At 38.6% G+C, this 24,955-nt stretch overlaps 1 protein-coding gene across 3 annotated transcripts in view; it reads right to left on the reverse strand.

Moving 5' to 3' along the window:
* Positions 1-2,717: 2,717 nt before the first annotated feature.
* The window catches only part of CPEB4 (cytoplasmic polyadenylation element binding protein 4), a 74,158-nt gene continuing 51,920 nt past the window's right edge, over positions 2,718-24,955 (reverse strand). For 2 of the 3 annotated variants that reach the window (XM_020806715.3, XM_020806749.3), the window contains exons 4-10: positions 23,107-23,130; positions 20,099-20,272; positions 18,314-18,403; positions 15,924-16,042; positions 10,802-10,916; positions 10,367-10,548; positions 2,718-7,325 (exon numbers count right to left, since the gene is read on the reverse strand). In XM_020806715.3, the coding sequence (XP_020662374.1) occupies positions 7,098-7,325; positions 10,367-10,548; positions 10,802-10,916; positions 15,924-16,042; positions 18,314-18,403; positions 20,099-20,272; positions 23,107-23,130 (932 nt within the window). In that variant the 3' untranslated portion in view covers positions 2,718-7,097. The remainder of the gene's footprint in view (positions 7,326-10,366; positions 10,549-10,801; positions 10,917-15,923; positions 16,043-18,313; positions 18,404-20,098; positions 20,273-23,106; positions 23,131-24,955) is intronic. The other variant, XM_020806756.3, reaches the window with a different exon arrangement.

A 24,955-nucleotide genomic window follows, 5' to 3' on the forward strand; every position in this document is an offset into this window, starting at 1 on the left:
GAGGTAGTCCTTTAACAAACAAGGCCACCCAACAGTGTGCACACCCAGCAGATACTCAGAAGTCAACTAGACTGGCAGGACCTTATCATGATAAGATGAGGCATGTGGCTCTTTTCTAATTGATCGAAAAGGCAGGACATACATCTCTGAAACTGACACATAGCTGATGCAGTAGGAGGAAAGAGACTCTACTTCTCCCTCTGCAATCTTATCATCTGTATTGTTCTCTCGCCTACTGTACAGCAGCACACCCTGAGTTTTGCTGTCTATGGTAGTGATGGTAAGAACGGGAACAGATGAGAGGAACAGTCATTGTAATGCTTCCTGCTGCATAAGGGTATTTAAAAGGTACATGTCAGGTCTCCAGGCTGATAATGACAACCTTGTCTTTCAACTGAAATACAAGATCTGAAGAGTGAATTGGACTTCAGGCTGTGAAAGAGTAACTACTGGAAGGCAGTGGCTGAAATCCCATTGCACATTTATGTAAATAGTGTAACGTCTGGGAGCAAATTGCTTCAAGTTAAGAAGTTTTCACAGACATTAACTGTTGCATACCGAGTTGTGTAGCTTTGTGTGGAACAGTTCAGGTTCATGGAGATTTCTTAACTTACACCAATTTGCCTCTAAAGTTGCACTATTTATGTAATGGTGCAACAGGATTTCAGCCGATGTGTTGCATCAAGTGATCCCAAAGGATTCAGAAAATGCTTCAATGACTTCTAGTCAAGTTGACATTTTTCATCAGACTACTAGAAATTATGCAGGACTTTCTAAGACTGACCCTCCATCTTAATTGCATATACAGATGGGATAAAATGAAGGACAGCTCAGAAGACAATGTATACAAACAGTATGTTCTCATTAGGTCTGCAAAGTATAAACTGCTTCAGGCAGAATAGAAGCTACTTCACCATTAGGCTTCAAGTGTAATTTATTCCTAATATTATTTCAACTACAAATGTAGTCTGCATGCAACAAATACATCAACGGCATACTTATCTTCATCTATCTGGGAAAAGATTTTCATTGCAAGAGAGAGATTGAGAGAGAAAGCTGGTCCTATGTAGGCCAAGGCCTTAGCTATGAACTTAACATAAACATATTTCTTCCCACAGCAGGTTCCAAGTGTGTTGATGGGATAAATGAGAAATCCACAAGAAGCCAGGCTTGCCTCACCTCAGACTTGGTGAAACTCCTTCTGCAGTCTGCCAAGCTGTCCAACTTTCCAATGATTCACATTCTTCTTGTCACATACTTTGCCGCCTCAGAGGCCTTACACTGATCACCCAGCATTCCATTATTTGTAAATCATGCACGGGGTTTCCCTTTGTCCCCAGTGACTGAGTAAGAAGAACATTAAGTGGAAGCAGGTGACTGAACACACTTGGCTGCTTGTTTTTGGTCTAGCTGACATAAGGAAGGCTGTATGTTTAAAAATAAATGCCAGGATGCTGAGTCTGCTGAAGATTCATGCCAAAGTCACATGAGACTCCCGCCAGAGACAGCAGATCTTTCCCAAGTACCAAATTTACAAAATATAAATAGTATCTGGCTCATCCCCCATGGTGACATTTGAGAAGACAGCTGATGACTTATCCTCACAGCACATTATCCATAATCACTAATGTCTGGAGGAAAAGTCCTTCAGGACTATCCCTACTGTTGGACTTCAATTTGCCCAGCAATGATACATGTTCAACCACAGCTGACAATCACTGGGAGGGAGGATCAAGGACTCAAAAGCATCCCAGAACAACGGGAGAACCTGTTACAAGGCTTCTGACAGGACTGAAGAGGGCAGATTTCCTTGTGCCTTGGCAATGAAAGTCAATACTATGTAATTATGTATCAGGAAAGGACCCAAGGTAATGGCCAATTTTATTAGATTGAAGTAAGACTCAAGAAATTCACAGGCAATAGTATTAACCAGCTTTTTTACAACTCACTATATAGCAGACTGTTTTGGTTAAATATTGTTCCTAAAGACCTGCAAGACTTTGAATAAATTTAACTACCGTATTTTTCGCACTATAAGACACACTTTTTTCCCACAAAACAGGGGGATGGAAAGTCTATGCGTCTTATGGAGCGAAGACAACAGATTATTTTTTCCTGTTTTCTTCTCCTAAAAATTTGGTGCGTCTTATGGAGAGGTGCGTCTTATGGAGTGAAAAATACGGTATATTAAACCTAGTATATCTTTTAGGGTTCCTCTTTTTGTTCCTTCTGTTCCCTTCCTGGACCAGAAATCTGAACCTCAGTCTCTTTGGTCAAAATCCAAAACTTTGTCCTCTGTATTTCACTGGCTCTGTAGTATACACAGCACATAATTAGCTAATTCTTCACAAATGTTTTATGTTGTTGTACATTTCTTCCAAAGCAGAAAATGGAACAATGCAACAAATAAAACATAATAAAACAGATGTTAGTTGTTTCCAGGACACATTATTCAATGTTTTACAACTGCTACCATTAACAGCAATAAAATAAATGCAAGCAAGGCTGAGAAATTACTGGCCTTAAGGTCAACCAATGCACTTCATGGCTGAGCAGAGATCTGATTCTGAGACAGCTATTTTCTCACCAAAAATTCTTTCCACTCCACCACACAGCTCCTTGATAAATAATGGGCTAGACAGACTCCTGACCCAGCTGAAAAGGTAAATCATTATGTCCCAACTCTGAAGAATTCAAAGTAACAGGCCTAGCAATAATTGCGTTAAAAGTTTTATTCATTCAACATCTCACATTACAAATATTTAAAAATTATATGCATACTGGTATAAATAGTCATTTGCAAACTATTTAATAACATTAATTTTTCACTAGCACTTCAACAAATGAACCCTCTTAAAAAAGAAACTTGTGTTATAACTTAGAGTAGAACATACAAAAATATGAACTTAAATTGTGAAAATGACTTTAATAAAAAATGAATTACCCTTATTTAAAATGCTATAATAAATACTACAACCTCCCCATACACAGTAAAAACTATATGGAAATTCAGCCAAGTAGTACAAGTAACTGACATACTTAAATAACTTTTCCTTCTGATAATATGAGCATTACATTGGGGGAAAACATATTAGGGATTAGTAAAAACTAGACACCCACTTGCTAAAAGTTTCAATTCCAAAAAATATAACAAAAGAATCTGATGAAAATTATAAAAACTAATTATACTTTAAATTTTAAAAATATAAAAAATAAAACAGTTGAATACAATATTGTCCCAATTCTTACAATGCTATCAATCACAGTAGCTTTAAAATAAGATAATAAAATAAAGCAAATGACCAAAACCTCTTTTATTCCTTTTTTAAAAAATAATTTCAAATTTACATTAGTAGAAAGATTGATTTCTGATTCTTTTCTTTAGAAACACCAGCAAGAAAGAGGATTTACTAGAACAGTAGAAAATGACATTTTTAAATGTCTGCAATTAAAAACAAAGAATTACACTGCAAAGATCTTCCAGAAGTCTGAAATAAGTATTGCACATAACTTGAAGTTAACTTGCCACAATTCATCACATTCAAGTTTTAAATCACCTTTTAAAACAGAAGGCTTTAACTCTTCAAGAAACAAAAAAGGGGTGAATTATCAAGTCTTTCCAACAGCATCCTTATAAAACACTAAAGTCATTCACTGCAAGTTTTAAGATTTGCTTTCTGCAGAGGTCTGTGTATGGAGAAGTAGATACTATATACCAAAAAAGCACGGGGCAGTGGGGATTCCTTTACATACAAAATAATCCGAAACACTTTATTTTACATTGCAAAAATAACCATGTAATTACTCTGTAACTACTTGTAAATACATGGCCAGTGCCATGCTTATGAAAGAACATGACATGCTTGTTTACATCCCTTCAAAATAAAGTGATACCCTAACATTTTAACACTAATTTCATGTTAGTTATGCTCAGAGTGACATGGCAACTCCACCTCCCATGTAATCAAAAGGACATATTATATTAGCACTATTTTGAGTACAGAGTAATATAGATAATCATTTATGCCCTGTAAATTGAAGTGTAACCAAATAATCTGTAAACACGCTTTTCACACAATCACCACAAGTGAATATTAGTAGAATAACATTTTTCTTTTAATATTAGTCATGCATACTAACATTACATGCCCACCACTGGGCAGGCTTGGGTTTATTTCCTTAAATATGATTTAAAAGAGCAGACACATCTCTGCAAACACCTAACATCAATTTGTTAAGATTAAAAATGGCTAAACATTCACCAAAAAACATCTGCATTTGTGTATTACTTTTAAAAACCTATTAAGAAGCGGTAGACATTTTGGGATGTTACTTTTAAACTTCTATTCTATGCTTATGCATTAAATTTCAAGGGTCTAAAGACAAACTCTCATTTGTCACTTTCATGCTTTTTTAAAAATGTCTTTTTTTTAAGTCTCAACTTTACATATAAGTATTTCTTAAATTATATGTACACCAAATACCTGGTGCTGGGCTAAAGATGTTTAAGCAACATGCTTTCTTTTCTCTGCAAATTCTAAAATAGCATTGCCAGTGCACAACATCCATAATTCAAAATGTATGCAGAGCACTGAAATGTATAAAAAGCAGAATATAAGAAAATAAAATTTATTAAAATTATTTATATTAAAAAATGAAGTATATGAAGATCTCTCAGTAATAAAAGTACAAAAAGCTACTCTTTGCAATATGAAAAATTGAGGTATTGCATAAAGAGATATCCCGTCAGTGAAAAGTGTGCCTAAAAATGCTCACTGTTGGAAAAACAAGATATACAAAAGTAGTGCATAACAAATATACATTATGTGCATGACAAAATAAGTTAGCTACAAAAACACTGTACCGAAATTCAGCAGGTCATGTACAAAGGGAAAAAATTATTATTCAAAGCTACTTCTCAAACAGTGTTATTTCTTGTAATGGTAACCCATCTCACCTGTTCACTGGGTAGATCGGCACAATAAGACACCCCAAGCCACCTACAAGCGTTTAAAAAAATTAAAAGGAATATTCCAACTATAATTATTTACTTCAGAGAAAAAGGTCCCTGACAGTCTACAAAAGAGCACTCTCCATTTGTGTTTACTGTTGTCAATGTTTGCAGGGATTTCATTAAAAGCAGCTCCCTTCTCTACTTGACGAATAGACAGCAAATGTCTCCATTTTGACCTTTGGAAAATAACAAGGTATGTTTTATGTACTGAAAATAAAAACTGCTTCTCGAAGATAATTGGGAGGGTAGGAATGGGGAGGGAGTGGGCTTATGGAAGAGATGTTTTTTTTCCTGCAGCTGTGCTAAGGCAAGTCTTTGGTTTAAGAGTCTTATGGTGGTAACTATGCCAGTTCAGATTGCCAAGGAACTCGGCTGTTTTGCACACTGCTACATTTATCATTATTAACAGCTGAACACATTCACTCCTATCAATTTTCTCAGACTGACAGAGCATCAAGTGACAATTTCAAACTAACCAACTCCACCTTGCGCCTTAACTTGAACATGTGCTGTGTTCCCACTTACATGTTTAAAACCCCTCACTGCATTAGTCAGCAATTTGCTGACTTAGAGCCTAGTGATTTTAGGGGGCTAGGTTCTGAAAAGAATTCTGTGTTAAGAGCCCCTGCACTCTTTCCTCACTTGTTCTCTGCTGAAAGACAAGCATGTTCTTCTTTGCAGATGTGTATGCCTATTCATTCAGCCAACAGTGCAAAACATCCCTGGAAACAAACTTCACAAATGCCCTCTTATGCTTTCTACAATACAATTTCCTTAGGCAATTAAGGCTGCAATCCTACACATTTCTACATGGAAGTAAGTCTCATTGAATTCAGTGGGACTTACCTCTGGGTAGACATGCATAGGATTGCATTATAACACTCATTTTACATCCCAGAGTCAGCCAAATAAATAGCCAAATTTTGATTCCTGTTGTTAAAGAGTGGATTACTAGTGTTTTTTGAGGGGGTGGGAATCAGTGTGATAATCTTGAGGTATATCTTTAAATTCTTGTATTTCATGTCAAAATGGAGAGCAAAGCTGGCCCCTGATTAACATTAGTAAATTAGGATATAGAGATCTATATAACCATCAAAAATAAAATCTATACATTTGTTCTTCAGGAGAGGACTTGCCAGTTCACTAGTTGTCATTATTTTAGCTTTGGTAGGATTTCTAGGGCTGTATTCTGATAATGACATTTCTTCTTAAAAAATAAGCAACAACGACAACAACAATAAAGAATAAGTGCACTCCCCACCCACCCACCCATAGTAAATTGACCCAGGATTTACATTCGGGAACTTTTAAAATGTGATTGCTTGGATGAAGAACACAGATTTAAGCTCTGCCTACTCAATTAGTAAAAGTTTGAATGTGGTGGGAAGTTGGAGGCACGGTGAGACACACATACTGTGCTAAACAATTTAGCTTCGGAACCCTTAAATAAAAAATAATGCTGCTTTAAACCTTGCTCATGCATTTTTGTTGCTTTAAACATGCTCTTTCCTGTTACTAGGTTAACGGCTAACTGCTTCCATTGCTATAAAATCATAGGCGGCAAGAAAACAGGCTCCCCAGAGCTTTGGGTGGGGGGGGGTAGAGGGGAAAGCAAGGGAAGGGCGGATTGGACAAAGTGTCAGAATAGACTCATAGTTTTCCTATCTTGTGGTTACTTTAATAAAAGTATTCTAATGATTTTTGTTATTAGCAATAATTTAATTAAAAAACAAAATACTCTATTGTTTCATTTCTCTTCTCTTAATATTGTTCTCTCTCCCTTCAAGAAAAGATAGCAGGAAAGCACTGTCCCCTGGGTAAGTAAAGGTAAGAGAACCTGGCTTTCATGCGCTGTGTTATCCATATGAAAAGGCGTTCCCTATACAGTTTAATGACAAGATTCTACAAAATACCTATATGGTTATAGGTCATTCTTTTGTTACACTATTGTTAAGTTACATACTATAACAGTAGGACATGCTATCTTGAGTAAGAGAGAAGAGGAAGGGAGGGCAAGGGAATCGGGAGAACAGAAGAGTGCACTTATTTTGAGGCCTGCATATGAACGCATTGCAGTAATCACTTAGTTCCAGCGGAATGAAATATGTCTCGGGCGATCTCCTCCCTCTTTCACCAGGGGCTTGTGGAATTCCCTGCCAGCGCGTGAATGGATAGCAGCCCAGCAATATTCACAGTAATACTGCAGACAGGTAACGTTAGCACAGAAAAATGGAGCAAATTTTCCACCACAACGGGCCCCCTGACATTCATCACACAGCTGATCATCCAAGACATATGGCTTAACTTCCACCTGTATTGGAAGAAAGAGAGAAAGGTTACACTCCCAACATTTTCTATTTTTAGGTTCCAATGGCAAGCCAACTGTTCATACAGATTCTTCAGTGGAGAAGAAGAGACCCATCTGATCAAACAGAGGGTCCACTGAGCCTAGCATCCTACTTCTAACAGTGGCCAACCACATACCCTCCAGGAAGTCTACAAGAAGGACATGAAAGAAAAAGCTCATTGCTGTTAAATGTCATCCATCCACCTTTATTCAGAGGTACATTGCCACTAAACGTGGGAAGTAGTGCAGTACTCAGACTGCGTACAAGTTCCCACCTAGACACAAAAGTAGTGGGCAACCATGCATATGTAACCTAACCCAGAGCATATAATCAAGACATAATGGGGCAATGTATATAATGTTCTAGGCTCCTTGGACAAGGTATATCATCATCATTGCCATCATCATCATCTTTCAGTATTACAGTCATTTTACTAACATACAGTAATATATTTACTTTCCATGGATCTCCCTAACCTTTCAAAATCATCCTAGTTAGAAAACATTGCCATATCCTGTGGCAATATGCTAGGCCATATGCATGTCTATAAACACTGTTTTGATAGGGTGTCTTGGGGTACTTATACATATGAAGAACATACCACACTATAATTGATGTACCCAAGGGAGAAGGCTAAACTGGCTTCTCAATATAACACAGTGAATGTTGATTGTATCAGTGTTTAATCATGGCAACAGAGGAATATTATGTTGTTGATAACAATATACAAAACTGAATCTGTCCTGAGCTGACAGCTTATCAAGTTAATGTTGATCATGTGAAAGCATTTTTATTAAGGGAATTTAAATGCTCCAAAAGCACAGAAAATTCAGAGCACTGGAATAAAAACGTAAGAATTGCATGACTACTAGAGAGACTCTGTGTAGTCACAGCTTACAAGATAGGTGAAGTTGTGCAACTGGATTCATTTTGGTTTTTTAAAAAGGCATGACAAAACCTGACTTGGAAGTAGACTGCAGGGCAAGGAGAATGAGCTTTAATCCTTCTCCTGATCCCATTTTCATGATCCATATCGCTTCTATGACATATCCATGCCTCACAGAACAAAATACACAATTTCCATATGTCAGGTAAATAGTTGGTTCAAAGACAGAATGCAGATCAGGAAAAACTACACATCCAATTCTTTGTGATAACATTTTTTAAAAACCACATATCCCTGGATATCCCTGGAGGGAGGGGAGAGAAATTTTTAGAAGGCCTTTTCTCCTATTATATATGGGCAGTTGTATGTGGTGGGAAGTCATTCAAAAATGCTGAGTAATAAAAACTGTAACTGATCCAATTCAACCCCACCCACTCAACTGCAAACACCATTTACTGTTATTTTAAAAAATGAAGGAATCCAATCACAGATCATGTACCATTTTTTTCTATTTGAACCAGTTAACAAAAATAGCTAGATATTAAACAAGGATAAAATAAGTTCTCATTTCATTCAGTATGCTCCCTGGACAGACTGCAGTGGTATTTGCTACAAGTACAGCATGTATGTGCAAGGTGAATACTTACAAGTGCCTATGTGTAAATTTCCACACAGCTGGGAGGCACACTGGTATACTGTATTTTGAATTTCAAGGATACATTTACACAACATGAACCTGAACCACAAATAGATTAGGGGTTCTATAGGGATAACTCGACCACATCAAGCCACAAATTAGAACAGTTCTCAATCCAGAGTTTCACATATGACAGCAGAATTGCCATCATCTGCAAGAATCTGTGCCAGCACAACTGCCAAACAGATGACTGCCACTGCATTGTTTAACTCCAATGAATTCACACAAACCTGCTAAGGCTAGATTCATCCTTTCTTCATCAAAGAAAAACCTCATTTGATCACTACTGTACAGCCTGACAGAGCCAGTCATCTGTTTGAACATTTATATATGGCTCTGCTCCCCATTAGGTAATACTTCCACAGACTCAAGTTCTAAATATGGAGATCTAGCAAGACGAATTGCCTATGTGGCACATTTTTTATGCAAAGTTGATTCTATCCAGAAAGGTCTTGGACAGGGATCGTGTGGATACATTCTGAATCATTCTTATTTCTCACTCACATTTCAGCTAATCCTATTAAGCACCAGTAAATGTAATCTTTATGCTATTATTAAGTATTGCGAATGAGAACACGACAGCTTGCCCAAGGTAGAGAAGTGCTGGGCCTACAGATCAGTATTCACCAATTGTTTCTCCTTCCTAAAAATATAATGAAATAAACTAGGACATTTGAATTACTGAGTCACAGAACCGCTGAAGTTGTCAAACTGCTAGGAAAAGGCAGAACAATGTAACAGTAACAAAAATGGCTTGAAAGCCATTCCACCATAGCAAAGCAATGCCAATTTCATAATCCACCTTGCTCTCGTAATATGTCAATAAACTATATGGAAGGTAAGCAATTGTGGCAAAGATCCTCTTGCTTTTGTTGGCTTGGGCTGCAAATAAATGTGAAACAGGTAGCTTTAATATTAGTATCAGATGATATGTAGGTGACTGTATATCGTTGTTACATAGCCCTCTCCAAATTAAAACAGAATTTGTGAAGCAGACTCACAAATCCTATAAAAATGGATGGAGACAATGCAGCAGTATACCTTCCACTCTGACAAGCGAGTTGATAATTCTACTTCTAAGCAAATAGAAAGGCTGAAAAAGAGACGAACATTAAGCAAGTCATGCGGAGGTAACAAGATAATATCAGGAACACAGGCTTATGCTGTGCTACAGGAAATGTTTCTGGAGGGAACAACTAGTTTAGAAAGTGCCAGAAGGTAGTAAAAACCCAGTGTGAAAACTACATATCCAATTCTTTGGGGCAACATTTTTTTAAAACCAGCTATCCCTGGATATCCCTGGAGTGAGAGAAGAGAACTTTTTAAAAGGCCTCTTCTCCTGTCATACATGGGCAGTTGTATGTGGAGGGAAGCTATTCAAAGAATGCTGAGTAATAAAAAGACTGTGCTCTAGCTCTTACCCGTTTATCTATCTCTCCATGTTGCAGCTGAACAAAGCGGGCACTGATAGCAGCTATATAACTCTGTTGATTAGAAAATGCAACACGCCCAGCTCCTTTTGGGTACTTCAGCTCAGGGTCTGTGTCAATTCCAGCATAGCAAACTCCTCCGTACAGCCGGTCCATGATCATTGCAAGCTCCACTAAAAAAAAGTAGTAACAAACAATTTACCTAGATACTTTACATACATAAATCCCCTTCCTTTCTAGGCCCTAGGCAAGGATGTTTATTTGTACTCTTTTATCTGGAAATAATTGGAGTGTCAGCAGAAGTTAAATTTAGCAAGCACTGGCATATTTCTGTAACAGAAATAAGGACACAATGTTCTCTTCACTGCAGTAAGGCAGCTTGGACAAAATCAACAAGCCATTTTTCTTGTCCTCTGCATACTATACCTGCTCGTAGGGGTCGTGGAACTCCTCCCACAAAAATGGTTTTTCGTGGATCAAGAGGCTGTGAGCCATCCATCACAAAGTCACTATCACTAAGATTCCAAGGTCGGATTTGAACCTGCAGTGGAGAGCAGCAGAAGAGTTGACAACCAATAATTCAAGCAGACAATAAAAAAAAAATTCTTTTTCATATTGTTCACATATTACAATATATATTTTGCTAAGAAATAAAGAAATGCTGCATTCCTGAAGTGCCATCAAATCAATTTGTACTTGTGGTGACCCTTACCAGGGTTTCCTAAGTAGAGTACTGAAAAGTGGGTAACCATTCCCTTCTTCTGGGAGCACCCTGGGACTATGCAGCTTGTCCAAGGCTATAAAGGCTGGCTCTACTCCTGGGAGTTACAATGAGGAACTGAACTCCCAACTTCTGGCTCTGCAGTCAGCTAACTGTATGGTCACATACCCACAGGCTTTTAGACTCTGCTTGCCTATCCATCCATCCAAACAGTCACAGAATCATTCTGTCACACAAAAAGCTACTGTTGTAGGATCATAAATGGCTACTAGAGTGGGAAGAGTGCCTGTGCTAAGTGACCAGCTTACATCATCTGCATAGCTGTCTTGAGCAGTTGTAGTATGCACAACCTTCAATGTTGCATACCAAGAACATTAGTGCAAGGAGTTTTTTTGACCTATATCTCTCACAAGACAAATTAGCTGTTAGGTAGGGTCAGAAGGAAGTGAGCACTTGAAACCAGTCCAGGAAGTTTGTTTCTCAGGACCTAACACATAAAGAGTGTACTAGTATAGGTCTGACATACTGTTAACTGGGAAGAGGATCACCAAGCTAAATCCAAGAACCTCACTGGCCCCATTTTGCAGGATAAAAGATCAGGGCTGCTATGTCCAGACTGCTGTGCAAAAACTGGAAGTGTAGTAATGGGGACCAATCCTTCCCTTCACAGAAAAAGTTAGTACTTCTTGGATGAAGCAAACATGAACCATAATGCTCAAAAGCACCTCTGCTTTTGAGGACCCTCTGACCCATTCTCAGTCTTCCTCTTTTCTTTTCATACTAGTCAACCAACATTAACTTGGCTTTGTTGTGCTACAAACAAACAAAGCAAACAAGATGCTTGCCCAATTCTAGGAATAACCTGAATCTAGAAGGTAAAGCTGTTGATTAAAATTGTAATGTGCCTTGACCATTTCTAGGAAGTGGTGGTATAAAAAGAACATGTGAAAAACAACAGTGAAATTATCTAATATGGATGGATCAAGTAAGCTCAGTCATACAATATGAGGGAAAACCAAAACTAAAACAAGGCACTAGTCAATGTTAGCAAGAAATCTCTTCCTCAACATCAAACACCAGGATCCATTAGACCAGGCTTGTCCAACCTGTGGCCCGAGGGCCACATGCGGCCCAGGTCAGCTCATCATGTGGCCCAGTGCAATTTTTTATTTTTAAAGAAATTCCAAAGTTTCAAGTTACACTGCTGGCACTTGGGCCGGAATGTGGCCAGGGCACATCACAACAGTAGGGAGGGAGAGAGGGAAGGAAGGAAGGAGCAGGAGGGGAGAGGGGGGCTGCATGACTGCATTGTGCCGTCCCCGTCAATAGGTGAACCCCCTTCTGGCCCCATAAAGCCACCGGAGTCAAAGCTGGCAGCCTCTGCTGTCTAAGATTGCAGCTGCCAGCAAGCGCGCTTGGAGCGGGGCTGCGGAGGATGGCTAGGGTTGCCCCCCCATGCGGCCCAAACAAAATTTATGTGCGGCTCAAAACAAATTTTCATCTTCTAATGTGGCCCAGGGAAGATGAAAGGTTGGACACCCCTGCATTAGACCATAAGTTCCATTGTTGTTTAGTCGTTAAGTCAAATCCGACTCTTCGTGACCCCATGGACCAGAGCACACCAGGCCCTTCTCTATTCCACTGCCTCCCGGAGTTTGGTCAAATTCATGTTGGTAGCTTCAGTGACACTGTCCTCTATCATCCCCTTCTCCTCTTGCCTTCACACTTTCTCAACATGTAAGTTCCATTAACCAACAGCAAAGCCATATCTTATATTCTCTCCTTGCTTATTTATAAATTTTTAAGCTTTTTTTCCTGAAGGATATTATCAGAAAGTACACAAAAGTCTACATTCATGATAACATTATTCCACTATTTCCTATCACAACAAGACAGGTGCTAATAACTAGCATTTACTTACACTAGGCAGCCACAACTTTTGCTCCTGTCAATAGGACCATAACCAAACCTACAGATCAGAGTTCACTGTACCTCAGGCTTTTACTGCATAAAGCACTCTGTGCTTTATATATGAATAGGTTTCTAGATAAATGTATTAACAAAATTGGGATTGGAAAATTTAAAAAATATGGTCAAATTTACAGCACTATATTTCCATTTAAAAATAGTTATGTGGTGTTAAGTCAATTCTGACTTATGGTGATCATTTTCAGGGTCTTCTAGGCAGAAAATACTTTAAAGTGGTTTATCATTTCCTTCTTCTGGTGGCATCCTGGGGCTGTGCAACTTACCCAAGGTTATACAGGCTGAGCTCTTCTGAGATGCACAGTGGGAAATTGAATTTGCAGCCTATGCCTCTGTATGCAGATACTTAACTCACTGAGCTATCCAGCCAGGTATATTTCTATACACAGTTCTATACAATCTCAGTCTACTACAACCCATTATGGCAAATATGGACATTATTACAAAGAGTTTTGTTTGCAAACTGCACACAAGTCTTTTTGTTCTATTTCTCCTGTTCTGAAGAACATCTAGTTCTCTGGTCACAGGTGGCTTATCCATCAAAACAAATCTGTGTACATATGCAGAACTACGACAAAATGCAGAAAAAGAATTTTATTAAGAATAAAGAAACAGTTCCCAGTGCTGCTCGCTCTACTACTTTGGTAAAGTGTGTGGACCCAACAGAACTCATGTGAATGTGAACCTTTATATGCTTTTATAAACATGCATTCTATGGCAGAAACGGCCAGTCTAAACCAATCCACAGTGCTTCCCTAAGGCAGAGGCGTGATTTGAAAGCTTTCAGTAACAACTGAAAACAACAAAAAGTTGCTTCAGATGAACAACTATTTTTTTAAGAAACAAAGTTTTTTAACTATCAATGCTGGCTCCACTTATTGACTCACTACAACATGAGCCAAAAGGGAGGCAAAGAACTCTGCCCAAGAGGTCCTCCAAAGTTCTTCCTTTTCTGCTTCTCACTCTCTATTATCAAGGTTTTTTGCTTCTGCATGGAAGCAGCTAAAGGGTGCTCGTGGATTCATCCCTGAGCATGGATGCCCAGGTTTCAGTGGTGCCCAGGAGTGCCTTTGCAGTTGAACATCAGCTCACCCGTTTATTTGTTTTTTGTTGTTGTTGTTTGTTGTTGTTGTTGTTGTTTAGATATTTGGTTTGGCCACAGTGACATATGCCCTAGTTACATATCAGCTGGATTATCATAACACACCGTATACATGGGGCTGCCTTGGGAAACTGTTCAGAAACTCCACAGGGTCCAAACCGCTGCAGACAGGTTGTTAACTGGGGCTGGTTACACGGAAATTATAACTCCCCCATTAACAGGAGCTCCACTGGCTGCCGATCCATTTCCAGGCATAATTCAAAGTGCTGGTTTTAACCTATGAAGCCCTAAACAGCTTGGGTCCAAGCTATCTAAAAGACCGCATCTCTCTCTATGAGCCTGCCCAGGCTTTAAGATAACCAGGCCTTTCGATCTCAGCACCCTCACAAGTGCACTTGGTGGGGACACCAGAGAGAGTCTTCTGCTGCTGCTCCCAGATTCTCGAACCCCGTACCATGGGAAGCTAGGCTGGGCCCATCTTTGTTGTCTTTATGTAAACAAGCCAACACCTTTTTCTTCAGCCATACTTTCCCTCAATGACTAGTGGTCTCAGAGGGTTTTTAAAATGGACTGTTGTGTTCTATTGTTTTACATATGTTTTAGTACAGTGGGGTCTTGACTTGAGAACTTAATCCGTATTGGAAGGCGGTTCTCAAGTCAAAAAGTTCTCAGGTCAAATCTGCATTTCCCATAGGAATGCATTGAGAACCATTTGATCCGTATCTGCTCTTTTCCGTCCATAGAAACTAATGGGAAGCTGCTATTCTGCCTTCGACCACTAGAGGGGGATATTTTGTTTCTTTTTTTCTTAGGTCAAGAAAGGTTCAGGGAAGGCAGGGAAAATACAGTCCAGGCAGGACAGTACCAGGCAGTCCGAAGACTGTCTCCCAATCTACTCTGTAAACGCTGGGAGGAGTGAGGAAGCAGACAGGCACCCTTTTCACTGGCCAACAGTTAACTGAAAGTTCAAATTTTGCACTTTCCCTGCCTCCCACGTGGGTTTTTTTAGTTCGTAACTCAAATCTAAGTATGTAAGTCAAGTCAATATTTTCCTATGAGAGTGGTTTGTAAGTCAAAATGTTCTTAACTCGGGCCGTTCTTAAGTCAAGACCCGACTGTACTGAGCTTTTAAATATTGTATTTTTAATTATGTAAGCCATCTTGGGTCTTTTAAAGGAGAAAGGCAGGACAAAAATGATAGATAGATAGATAGATAGATAGATAGATAGATAGATAGATAGATAGATAGATAGATAGATAGAGAGAGAGAGAGAGAGAGAGAGAGAGAGAGAGAGAGAGAGAGAGAGAGAGAGAGAGAGAGAGACAGACAGACAGACAGACAGACAGACAGACAGACAGACAGACAGACAGACAGACAGAAAGAAAGAAAGAAAGAAAGAAAGAAAGAAAGAAAGAAAGAAAGAAAGAAAGAAAGAAATACACAGAGAAGAATTCTGGCATCCTTGGTTGTAATTCACACTGGGATGGGATCAAGATTGCAACTTGAGAGAGAAAGCTGGAGTTATAGTTGCACAGAAGAAATTTAGGCTGAATCTGTAGTGGCTTCCCAAAGGCTAGCTAACGTTGATATAATACTTGGCAGGGACTGTTTAGGAAAATATCTTATAAGTTGCAATTAGTTAACCCAAGATAAAAATGGCTAGTACACACTGAAAACATGTGGTTGTAGAAGTACACATTTACAGACTGCTGAAGTGTAATATAGTTATTTCACCTACCGGTTTGTCTTTAATTGTAGGACTGGAAACACACAGGTAGAGCTTTCCATCCTCTTCAATGCATGCATCAATCAAAGCCTGTACAGAGCTTTCATCTTGGAACAGCAAAAATGCATATCCTAAATAAAGAAACCAGGACTTACTTTTTTTTCAAGTTTTGAGACTTGAAGGTATCCATTTTTTCAAATGTGTACACAATAACTCCTATAAACATTCTTAGATAGTAACTGTCTTTTTGGAGAAACAATCTGAAAAGTTCTGGTCCATGAAGAAAGTAGGAAGCAAACTCTAAGACTCAAATCTTCTTCTATTTCTTTCCCATAACAGAGTTGAATCTGAAGACTGGGTTATACCTGGTGAATCCCCTACAGAGGTCATGGTCCCAAAACTATAAGTTTGTCTTCCTCCACAGCTAAACTTAAATCACAGGTTCTTTGTATTTTCAATATGACATATTCAAATTAGGGCAAATTCTTCAAAATTCATCTTTTTCTCAGTGGTATTTTAAGTCTTGCTCTACCAATACTTCCCTCCCACTAGTGAGATTTCCAGGAAAACAAGATCCTGTTCTCAGTTTTCTCATTGTGCCCTTTCTTTTGTACAGGAAACTGCCAAATCCTGCACAGATGAACGCCACCTGCATTTGCAACAGCTATACTGTATAAGGTTGAAGTAGAGAATTTTGTGATGAAAGAACATCATTCTGCACATGAAGTACAATAATTTTGTACAAGAATTGCTGTAATTTAATCATTCTGAACAGGAATTGCAATAATTCAATAAATTTACATAGAAATTGTAATCATTTTCAGAAACAAATGACCACAAAACTTCTAAGAGATCTTGTTAGACTGTGTACAGTTTTCTGGGGCAGGGATTTCTTGCCCAAAGAAATCTAACAGCAAAGAGAAGTCCCCCACCCTACCCCTCAGCTTCTCACAAAGAACAAGAGGTGGCAAAATTCACATTCCTAATGAATACACAGGAAGTGAGGCCTAGATTTTGAAGCATCCAAAGCCTAGGGCCTTAAGAGAAAAATCAGTTGGTTCTCCCACATTCAAGGGTGTTTTTTAATCTCAAGATTTTTTTTTCATCACAAATATGAAAGGATTTGAAAATTTTGTTTCTCATGAGAAACAAAACGAAACTATATTTTCATCAATCCTTCACCTGAAATGGGGACTTATGATGAAAACAGCATTAAAAAACAATTTCATACAAAATTTCATACAATTTCATACAGACAAATTGAGAACCTAAAATACTTTATAATTTGCAAAATGACTGAGAGCTCAATCCCATTACCAACAGCTACTGGATCTGAATCATGTATAGCATACATTAATGGTCGCTTTGTTGTTGTTGTGAAAGGTGTCTTCCTGGTGTAGGAGGAAGCTCATTTCCACACACACCCCGACTCACGTTTTTCTGTTCAGGAACATGTTCTTTTAACTCCTCTGCCAGGGACTGTTTATTTTAATTCCATGTTTTATGAATCAACTTGCTCAATGTGCACTCCTCTGTCAGGAATTGCTCCCCATTTCTATGTTGCTGTGCTAGTTCTCCAAGTGTGTGTGTTGGTCCATCCTTCACAGGTGGTTAAAATGGACCAATGTGGTTTGGGATGACTCTACATATAAAAAAATTATGTGGATCCATGGGACATATACCTGGGACCAATGTTTTTGTGGTTTGGGATGATCATACATATACAAATAATGTGGATCCAGTAACATTGGGGGGGGGGGTGACCATCTCTCTTTCCCCTCCACAGGTGGGGAGAGAGCTGGGTATGTGTGTCAGGGGCTGGAGTGGGCATGCTCAAGGTGGACAGGCACAACCATTGACAAGGGGAGTGGGAAGGGATTCCACTGACAAAGGATAGGAAGGCAGATCAGCTCACCATTCTCCCCACCCTCATCCCCCCAAATGATGAATCTGCATGGTTGGGGCAGCCAGCTGGAAAAATAAACATAAAAAATAATTCTCCAGATACACACATCGTGATTTTAAATCCCTTGCACCAATACACTGCAGAGTTTACAATTGGGTTATAAATTGTCCCATGAGGATGTACACACCAACACAGACTGTGATTACCACATGATTTTAAACTGACTTCAAATAACCTGATCCAGCTCTCAGTTCATTTGAATAATATAACCATGTCCTAAGGTAATGGCTTCATGATAATAAAAAAACTATGTGCATAGTGCACAAAGTGTCAGATTTCAACCAGAGTGTGTGCTAAGGTTCAAACTGCTACCTCATCCATGAAGCACACAAAGATAAACAAGATACGTCATAATCTTTCAGCCTAACCTGTTTGACAGGGGGACATTAATTACTCTGAGTAGCAAAAATGTGACAAAAAGACCGATAATTGTTACCTTTAGGAGGAAAATAAGACTTGCTTTCAGCCTTGTGAGGCCAATCCACAATCAAAGGGCCAAAGCGACGAAAACTAGCTGTGATCTCATCTGCAGATGGGAAGGGCAAGGGGGAAAGACAAGTAGGAAAAGTCTTAACACTGATTAAAAAACTGCCCAATGTACAGCCTTTTCAGGTAATTTGGCAGTAATCCTTTTGTCTAGTCTGCAAGTCTTTTCAGCAACCCTGAAACAGCTGAAATTGTCAAAAGGCTTGACAAGTCAAAACATATGTTTAATAATGAAGAAGACAGCCATGTCTTTTAGGTTACCAAATAACAATTTCTAGCAGCCCACTCTAAGGAATGAAATCAGAAAATCTCGAGTACTGTACTATCATTTCCTAGCTTCAGGCATTCTCCCACAGACAGTGTGCAGAGCCTGAATCAGAATGCTGTGCAGCCTCCCCTAAGAGCAGCCTTGAAAAAGTCTGGGAGAGGAGGGAAAAGAATATCCCACAGTCTAGTCATGCCCACTGCTCATATCACATGCTGAAGCCACATCTGTGCACATTATCTGAGCATGACCTCAGACTAACTTCAGCAGTGCTTGCAGAAAGCTGTTATGTAAGAGGTACAGAGACAAATATGCAGACAGCATGCGCATACCACATTAGCAGAAAGCAAACACTGCTGCAGCCATTTCAAAGCCTTCTTCCATTTTCAAATCTAGCTCAGGTGACTAGCATGCTGGCAGATATTACAAAAATCAAACTATATAGCTTTTTAAAGAGGCAGAATGATTATTCTACTCCATCTTGCTTTAAAAGCTAAAAATTAAAGCTAGTACAGATAGTAAAAATGCAGAACACAGTATCAGAACTATCACAAATGCTTTATCTGCTGTCATCTGTTTATTTACTATTTAATATCAACCCCCCAACTATGTTCCAGATTTCACCCACTTTCAGAATTTCTTTCTCCAAAGCATTTGTAAGCCAATCATCTCTGATGCAGCCACAAGCCTGTCAGATTCTTTTATATCCATGCAAGCAACAAAAATGCTTTGTTTGGAAAGAAAGGAGGTGTGAAAAATACTGGACGTTTGTAGTCTGGCAGAAACTGTGGCCCAAATTAAAACAAATATATTTAAGATTTTGACATCCTTAGGAAATTCCTTCCGATTATGACATTCTTCAAAAAAGAAGTTTTACTATATCCTTGTAATAAGTTGCCTTGACAGATTTAAGGGGAGGTCACTTACCTGGCAGAGATTCAAGTTAAGACATATTTTACTATCTTTCTCATCTACAGGTCATAGTCCCAGTCATATCTATTACACTTAAATGGTTTTTTAATATAAATCATGTAGGAACAATAATTCCCTCAGTGAAATATTGTGGTTCCAAAGACACAATGCCATACACGTTACTCCCTTCCTTTCTCTGAAGCACGGCATTATCTGAAATTTGGGCCTATGTTAATATCACTAACAGTAAGGCATAAGCACAACTATATCCACAATAAAAGGCCTTCATAAAGAGTTTTATGATGTCATTCAACATAATATGTAACTGACTGAACCAGATGGAGAGAAAACCTATTACATGAGAGGTGCAGCTCACAACTCCTTTTCTTCACAGTTCATAGCCTAGCAGCTCATAGCTTAGATAATTATTTTCACAGCCTAAAAATACTACACACTATCAGGATGCTAGAACATTGCAATCTAAGATACTTCGTTCTCCCTGTCACAATTAAGCCTGATAGTTGGCTAGTTTTGGTAACTGTAGCTACACAAGTATACCTTCATCAATATCAGGGGGCAAACCCCCTACAAACACCTTGCGGGAGTACCGTTCCACACGCTCGCCATTTTGGTGGGAGAAGCAATGGGGTGATCCCAAGCCACTATGGAGAGTCTGATCACCACGTCCATCATCCAGAAACCCATCTTCCATTGGAAACAGAGAGGACTGGCCTACATTGAAAGAGACACAAAAGAAAACAAAAGGCAAAACATACTAACAGAAGAACAATGATTTTCACAGCAATAATTATTTCAATACCAACTGCTACACAAGCATTTTTCTATCCAATTTTTTTTTTAAAAATAATATGATACCTTAGTACGCTAAGATCCATCATTAACTACACAGATAGCCAGTACTACTTGATGTCAGTTAAACTAAAGTACTGGAAAAAGTGGGGAGGGGGTGTTACTATTAAATGATTAAGTACTAAAAACCTCCTATGCTCAGATGTCATCTAATTCTGTTCTCAACAACCACAGAAATTAATTCAATTCTAAATAATGTGCATAGGAATATTACAGTAATGCAGCCAAAAATTCCTCAATGACAAATCAAAACACATTGAGACACTGCAAATTGAGTTTATCTAGTCCATATGGCAGCATAGTTTAAATGAAACATATTGTATCTAATTTGCTTTTAACTCTTACAAATGGCCATCATATGAAAAGCCACTAAAATATCCTACCAAACAAAAGCTGCCCAGCAAAAACAAACATAAAATGTTTTAGATTTTTTTTCATTCTACTACTACTCCTTAACATTCTAATATTTTAATTAGCAATGTCATTGGGGAAAAACATTTTCCAGTAGTGGCTGCAGCCTGATGGGGGTGAGGGGCAGGGTGAAAGCTCCCAGTCTTGCCTCCTTGCAGGGTTGCTACTACCTGAGCATGACTGCCACTTACAATAAGAGGACTAAAGGGAGAAATTCAGGTTGGCTCAGAAATTAGTCAGCTACTATCCAATATGCCTGAGAAAGGGACATTTTTGCTTATTTCCAAAACAATCAGACATGTCCCAGAGCTCACCCATCAATATTTTTAGCTATGCTGTTCTAAACTACAGAAGATGGTTGATAATGCAGTCTTATGTCTCACATATTATTTTTCTATGTGCAAGAAAATGTCTTCACTTGGCAGTAAACATTACTTTGACCTTATGCAAGACTACAACAGATCAATTAGAAAAACTATGCTCTAAATCATCCTCTGCAAGGAACTGTATAAGGTGTCCCATGCTATGGCAACTTACTCTATATATAATATGTGAGGCTCTGTTTCATCCCCAGGTTACATAAAACTGCCCATTTTAGCACTTTTCCTCTGTCATTTCAAGAAAAAAAACCTCTTTGTTTTTGGTAAATTTGCTACTTAGTTTTAGATTAATATTCATATTCAAGACAAACGTGACAAAATGTCAGATTTTTTTCCACAAGGGTCACTGCTATGCCATTTTGTTCAGACCACATAAAAATGCTGAAAATACATGCCAAAAGTTTTGAAATGAAGTCATTCTTCATATAATATGGAAAGTTGAACAGGTAGCAAACATTGATATGAAGAACTTTGAAATGCCAATGTTATACAGGTCGTGATACTTCCACTTCCAAAATTCCAGTTATGTGTGTGCTTTGATTATTCAGCAGCAAGCGCAGCAATAAAAATGCCACAAACTTCTTACCTCTTAAGAGGTGGCAACTTTAGGGAACCAGTCTCTAGAGTCATAGTGCATTGCTTAAGAGCTAAGGTCATAAAAGTGAAAGGAAGACCCACATCCTTTTCACAAAAACCTTCAGCTATTTGATTAACTAGCCAGGGCACTAGCATCACTACAGCACTGAGACATGGTGAATATGTATGCCAACAGAATTCTAGGTAGTAATAGTGACCTAGTAATTTACCAGTTTACCAAACACAACAAAATAACTTTCCAGTTTAAAAGATGAGCACAACCATTCCAATCATTTGTCATCATCTGCATTCTGCAAATGCTATTTTTCTAATGAAAACCACTGATAGGGATGAGTCTTCTTTAATAATATAAATATTTAATCCAGAAAGTTCTACAAGAGTCCCTTTTTAATGTTAATTCCCCTAAACAATCTACTCTTATTATGAAAAATATATTAAGAGAAGAAACTTCCTCACCCTCATCCTGAACTAGGCACACAGCAAATCAAATAAATGTCACATGTCTAAAATTATTGGATCAGCATGCTTGCTTAGAGGATGCAGCCCTAGCAATGCACTTCTCTTGCTTGATACTTTCAAAAAAGCACCTAAGTGACTTTAATTGCCAGGTTTCATGTACACAAATGACAAAAAAATTTCCCACAAATCTAAAAAGTATGATCCAAGCAGTAACTCCCAACCAGCTCCATGAGGCTGAAGAACCCTTCAAAACACACTTCTAAAACTCCAGGTACCTCTCAAACACAGAGAGCTTCAGATTGCTCACAAAAGAGAGTCAAATTAGACCAATGGACTCTTGAGGAGCATAGCATAGCACACTGACAGTATGAAACCATTTGTCAGAGTGGTCTATACCTAAATAGATATCAGAAATGATGCCTTCCCCCAATATCATAAGAGACTGAAACAAAGTCAATGCTAATTACAGTAGATTGTGGTCAAAGACATCTCAGGATGGGTGGGTGGGAGACAGGGAGCCCAAGTCATTTAGGTGCTTCTCTAGATGACAACCCCCTAACGTATATACCTAACATTTTTATTTTAGTTTCTGGTCTATGTTGCTGAAATACTGTTGACACACCCTCACCCCATAATGTGATATAATAACACTGTTTTTTTTCTGGACAGTCTTATGGGAGGTTGCTATGACCAGTTATTAAAGATTACCACAGCATGCAAACTGAGGAAGTCTGGCTTTTTTTTAAAAAAAAAACACCTGTTTCCAGTCTTCCTTACAAAAGCAGATTGTGCATTAGGAGTCCCATGAGACATTTTATACATCAGAAAATTAAAGAGGAATGTTGTTACCTCGCCTTCTCCCATATGTCCTTGCTGCATGTCAAATGAGAAGAAAAACAACCTTTCAAACATTGTTAAAAATATATTGCTTCATCTCCTTCATGGTAGGTCAGTGGTTCTCAAGCTTTAGTGCACTGCAAGACCACATTAAGAATTGTTCTGCCCGTCTCCACATCCATCTCCACATATTCTTGTTCTGGGTATACAGTATAATGTTTTAGCTAGCAAGTAGATCTGATCTGAAAAACCTTAGCAGCTTTGTGTTATATCCTAGTATTCTAGTATATCCTGCATATCTGCAACTTTTTTAGCAGTGAGTGCTTCTCTCAAATTGCTAAGACTGCATCCCACTGTTCTATTCCTCTCCTAAACACCATGCAATTTTGTTTCAAAAAACCAACTTCTTCATTACAAACTTGCACAGGTAAAAGACTTTATAATTACCATAAGGAGAAGAACAAGATGGTTAATAGCTAGCAGCCTGCATCTCCCAGTTAAACCCGACAGCTAGCAAGCCATTTTGTCAGCACATTATCTATCTGACTGAACTACTGAAGAGCTCTGTCGATTAGAGGTGATACATTAACATAGGTTACTTTCTAGCTGCATCTCAAGGACTCCCTCTAGTTTGTCATTTATTACTTCTTGCTAACAGGTTGTGGACACTGTTCCAAGACTCTAGCTTGTGCCTCCAACAAATGGGCAAATATTATGTGATGCCAATTAAGAAAAAAAAGCAGTGATGCTACCCTACCACCTTGTTAAAAAGCTTTCAAGCATCGGTACACACTCCATGCACAAAGTAACAGTGAATAATGGTTTTCTGTTATCTGTGTGTGGGTCCAGTGTGGCCATGCACACAGTCAGTGCCTTACATCATAATATATTCAACATTAACTACTAGGAACCACTCCCCGAAAAGCTCACACAATCCACTTTTTATGAATAATAAGCATCAACTGTTGAAGTTATTAGGAGTTAAAAAGATAATGCAGACCCATGAAGCGTTCTCCTTCTGAAAAGCCTGTTGCTTTTTCTCTATCCTGTCCAGCTCCAACAAATTTGCTTGGCTTTCTGCACAACATAACCTTTGGCAGAAGTTCCCTCTCCACCTTCATTTTCCCATAACCATTCAGACAAACTGCAATGGTGCTTCAGTCACATAGTCACACACAGCTCAGGTAAAATCAACAGTATGCTTAGGGAGGCTGAAGTTGGAGAGAACTGTCAACTGTTTGGTGATAAGATGAGTTTAAATCTCCAAACTGACAGGGATGGAAAGTCTTGACAATAATTCCTGTTTAAGATCAAATATTTCATTGTTTATAGATGCAGAATAGTCAGAGGTGTTTCTGTAATTCCTGAACTAAAAATATAGGTATACTGCTCTGTCATCTGTGTCTGACAGAGCTTCAAGTGTTTTCAGAGTGTGCTTGCCTAAAAAGCTGCAAAACCCTGCTTTTCATCTATAACTGGCTAACAAACCAGATATTCAACATAACTGTCCTTGTTTGGTGGACTCACAAGCTAGTCAGCATAGCTGCAATTCCTACATGAGAGACTGACATTAAATTGGCAAGCTTGCTGCACTGCCACTGTGTGGATCCCTACACGTTTGTTTTTGACAGAAACAAAATCAAGAAAAGAAGGCAGCCATGCATCAGGTTTTCTGACTACTGTATTTCTAAGCTGCCTAGAGTTCTGATTCCTCGGAGAAACTACTGTTAAACATGCAGCTTAAAAGCCTTCATCAAACGTTTTTTGAAATATTCATCTATTCACTGAAAATATAGTGGCATCTATGCCCTTTATATATGCATAATCTTAGACTGTACTACAAACACAATTTCAAAGCATT

Source organism: Pogona vitticeps, chromosome 2 (genome assembly GCF_051106095.1).
Source record: "Pogona vitticeps strain Pit_001003342236 chromosome 2, PviZW2.1, whole genome shotgun sequence".
Classification (NCBI taxonomy): Eukaryota; Metazoa; Chordata; class Lepidosauria; order Squamata; family Agamidae; genus Pogona; species Pogona vitticeps.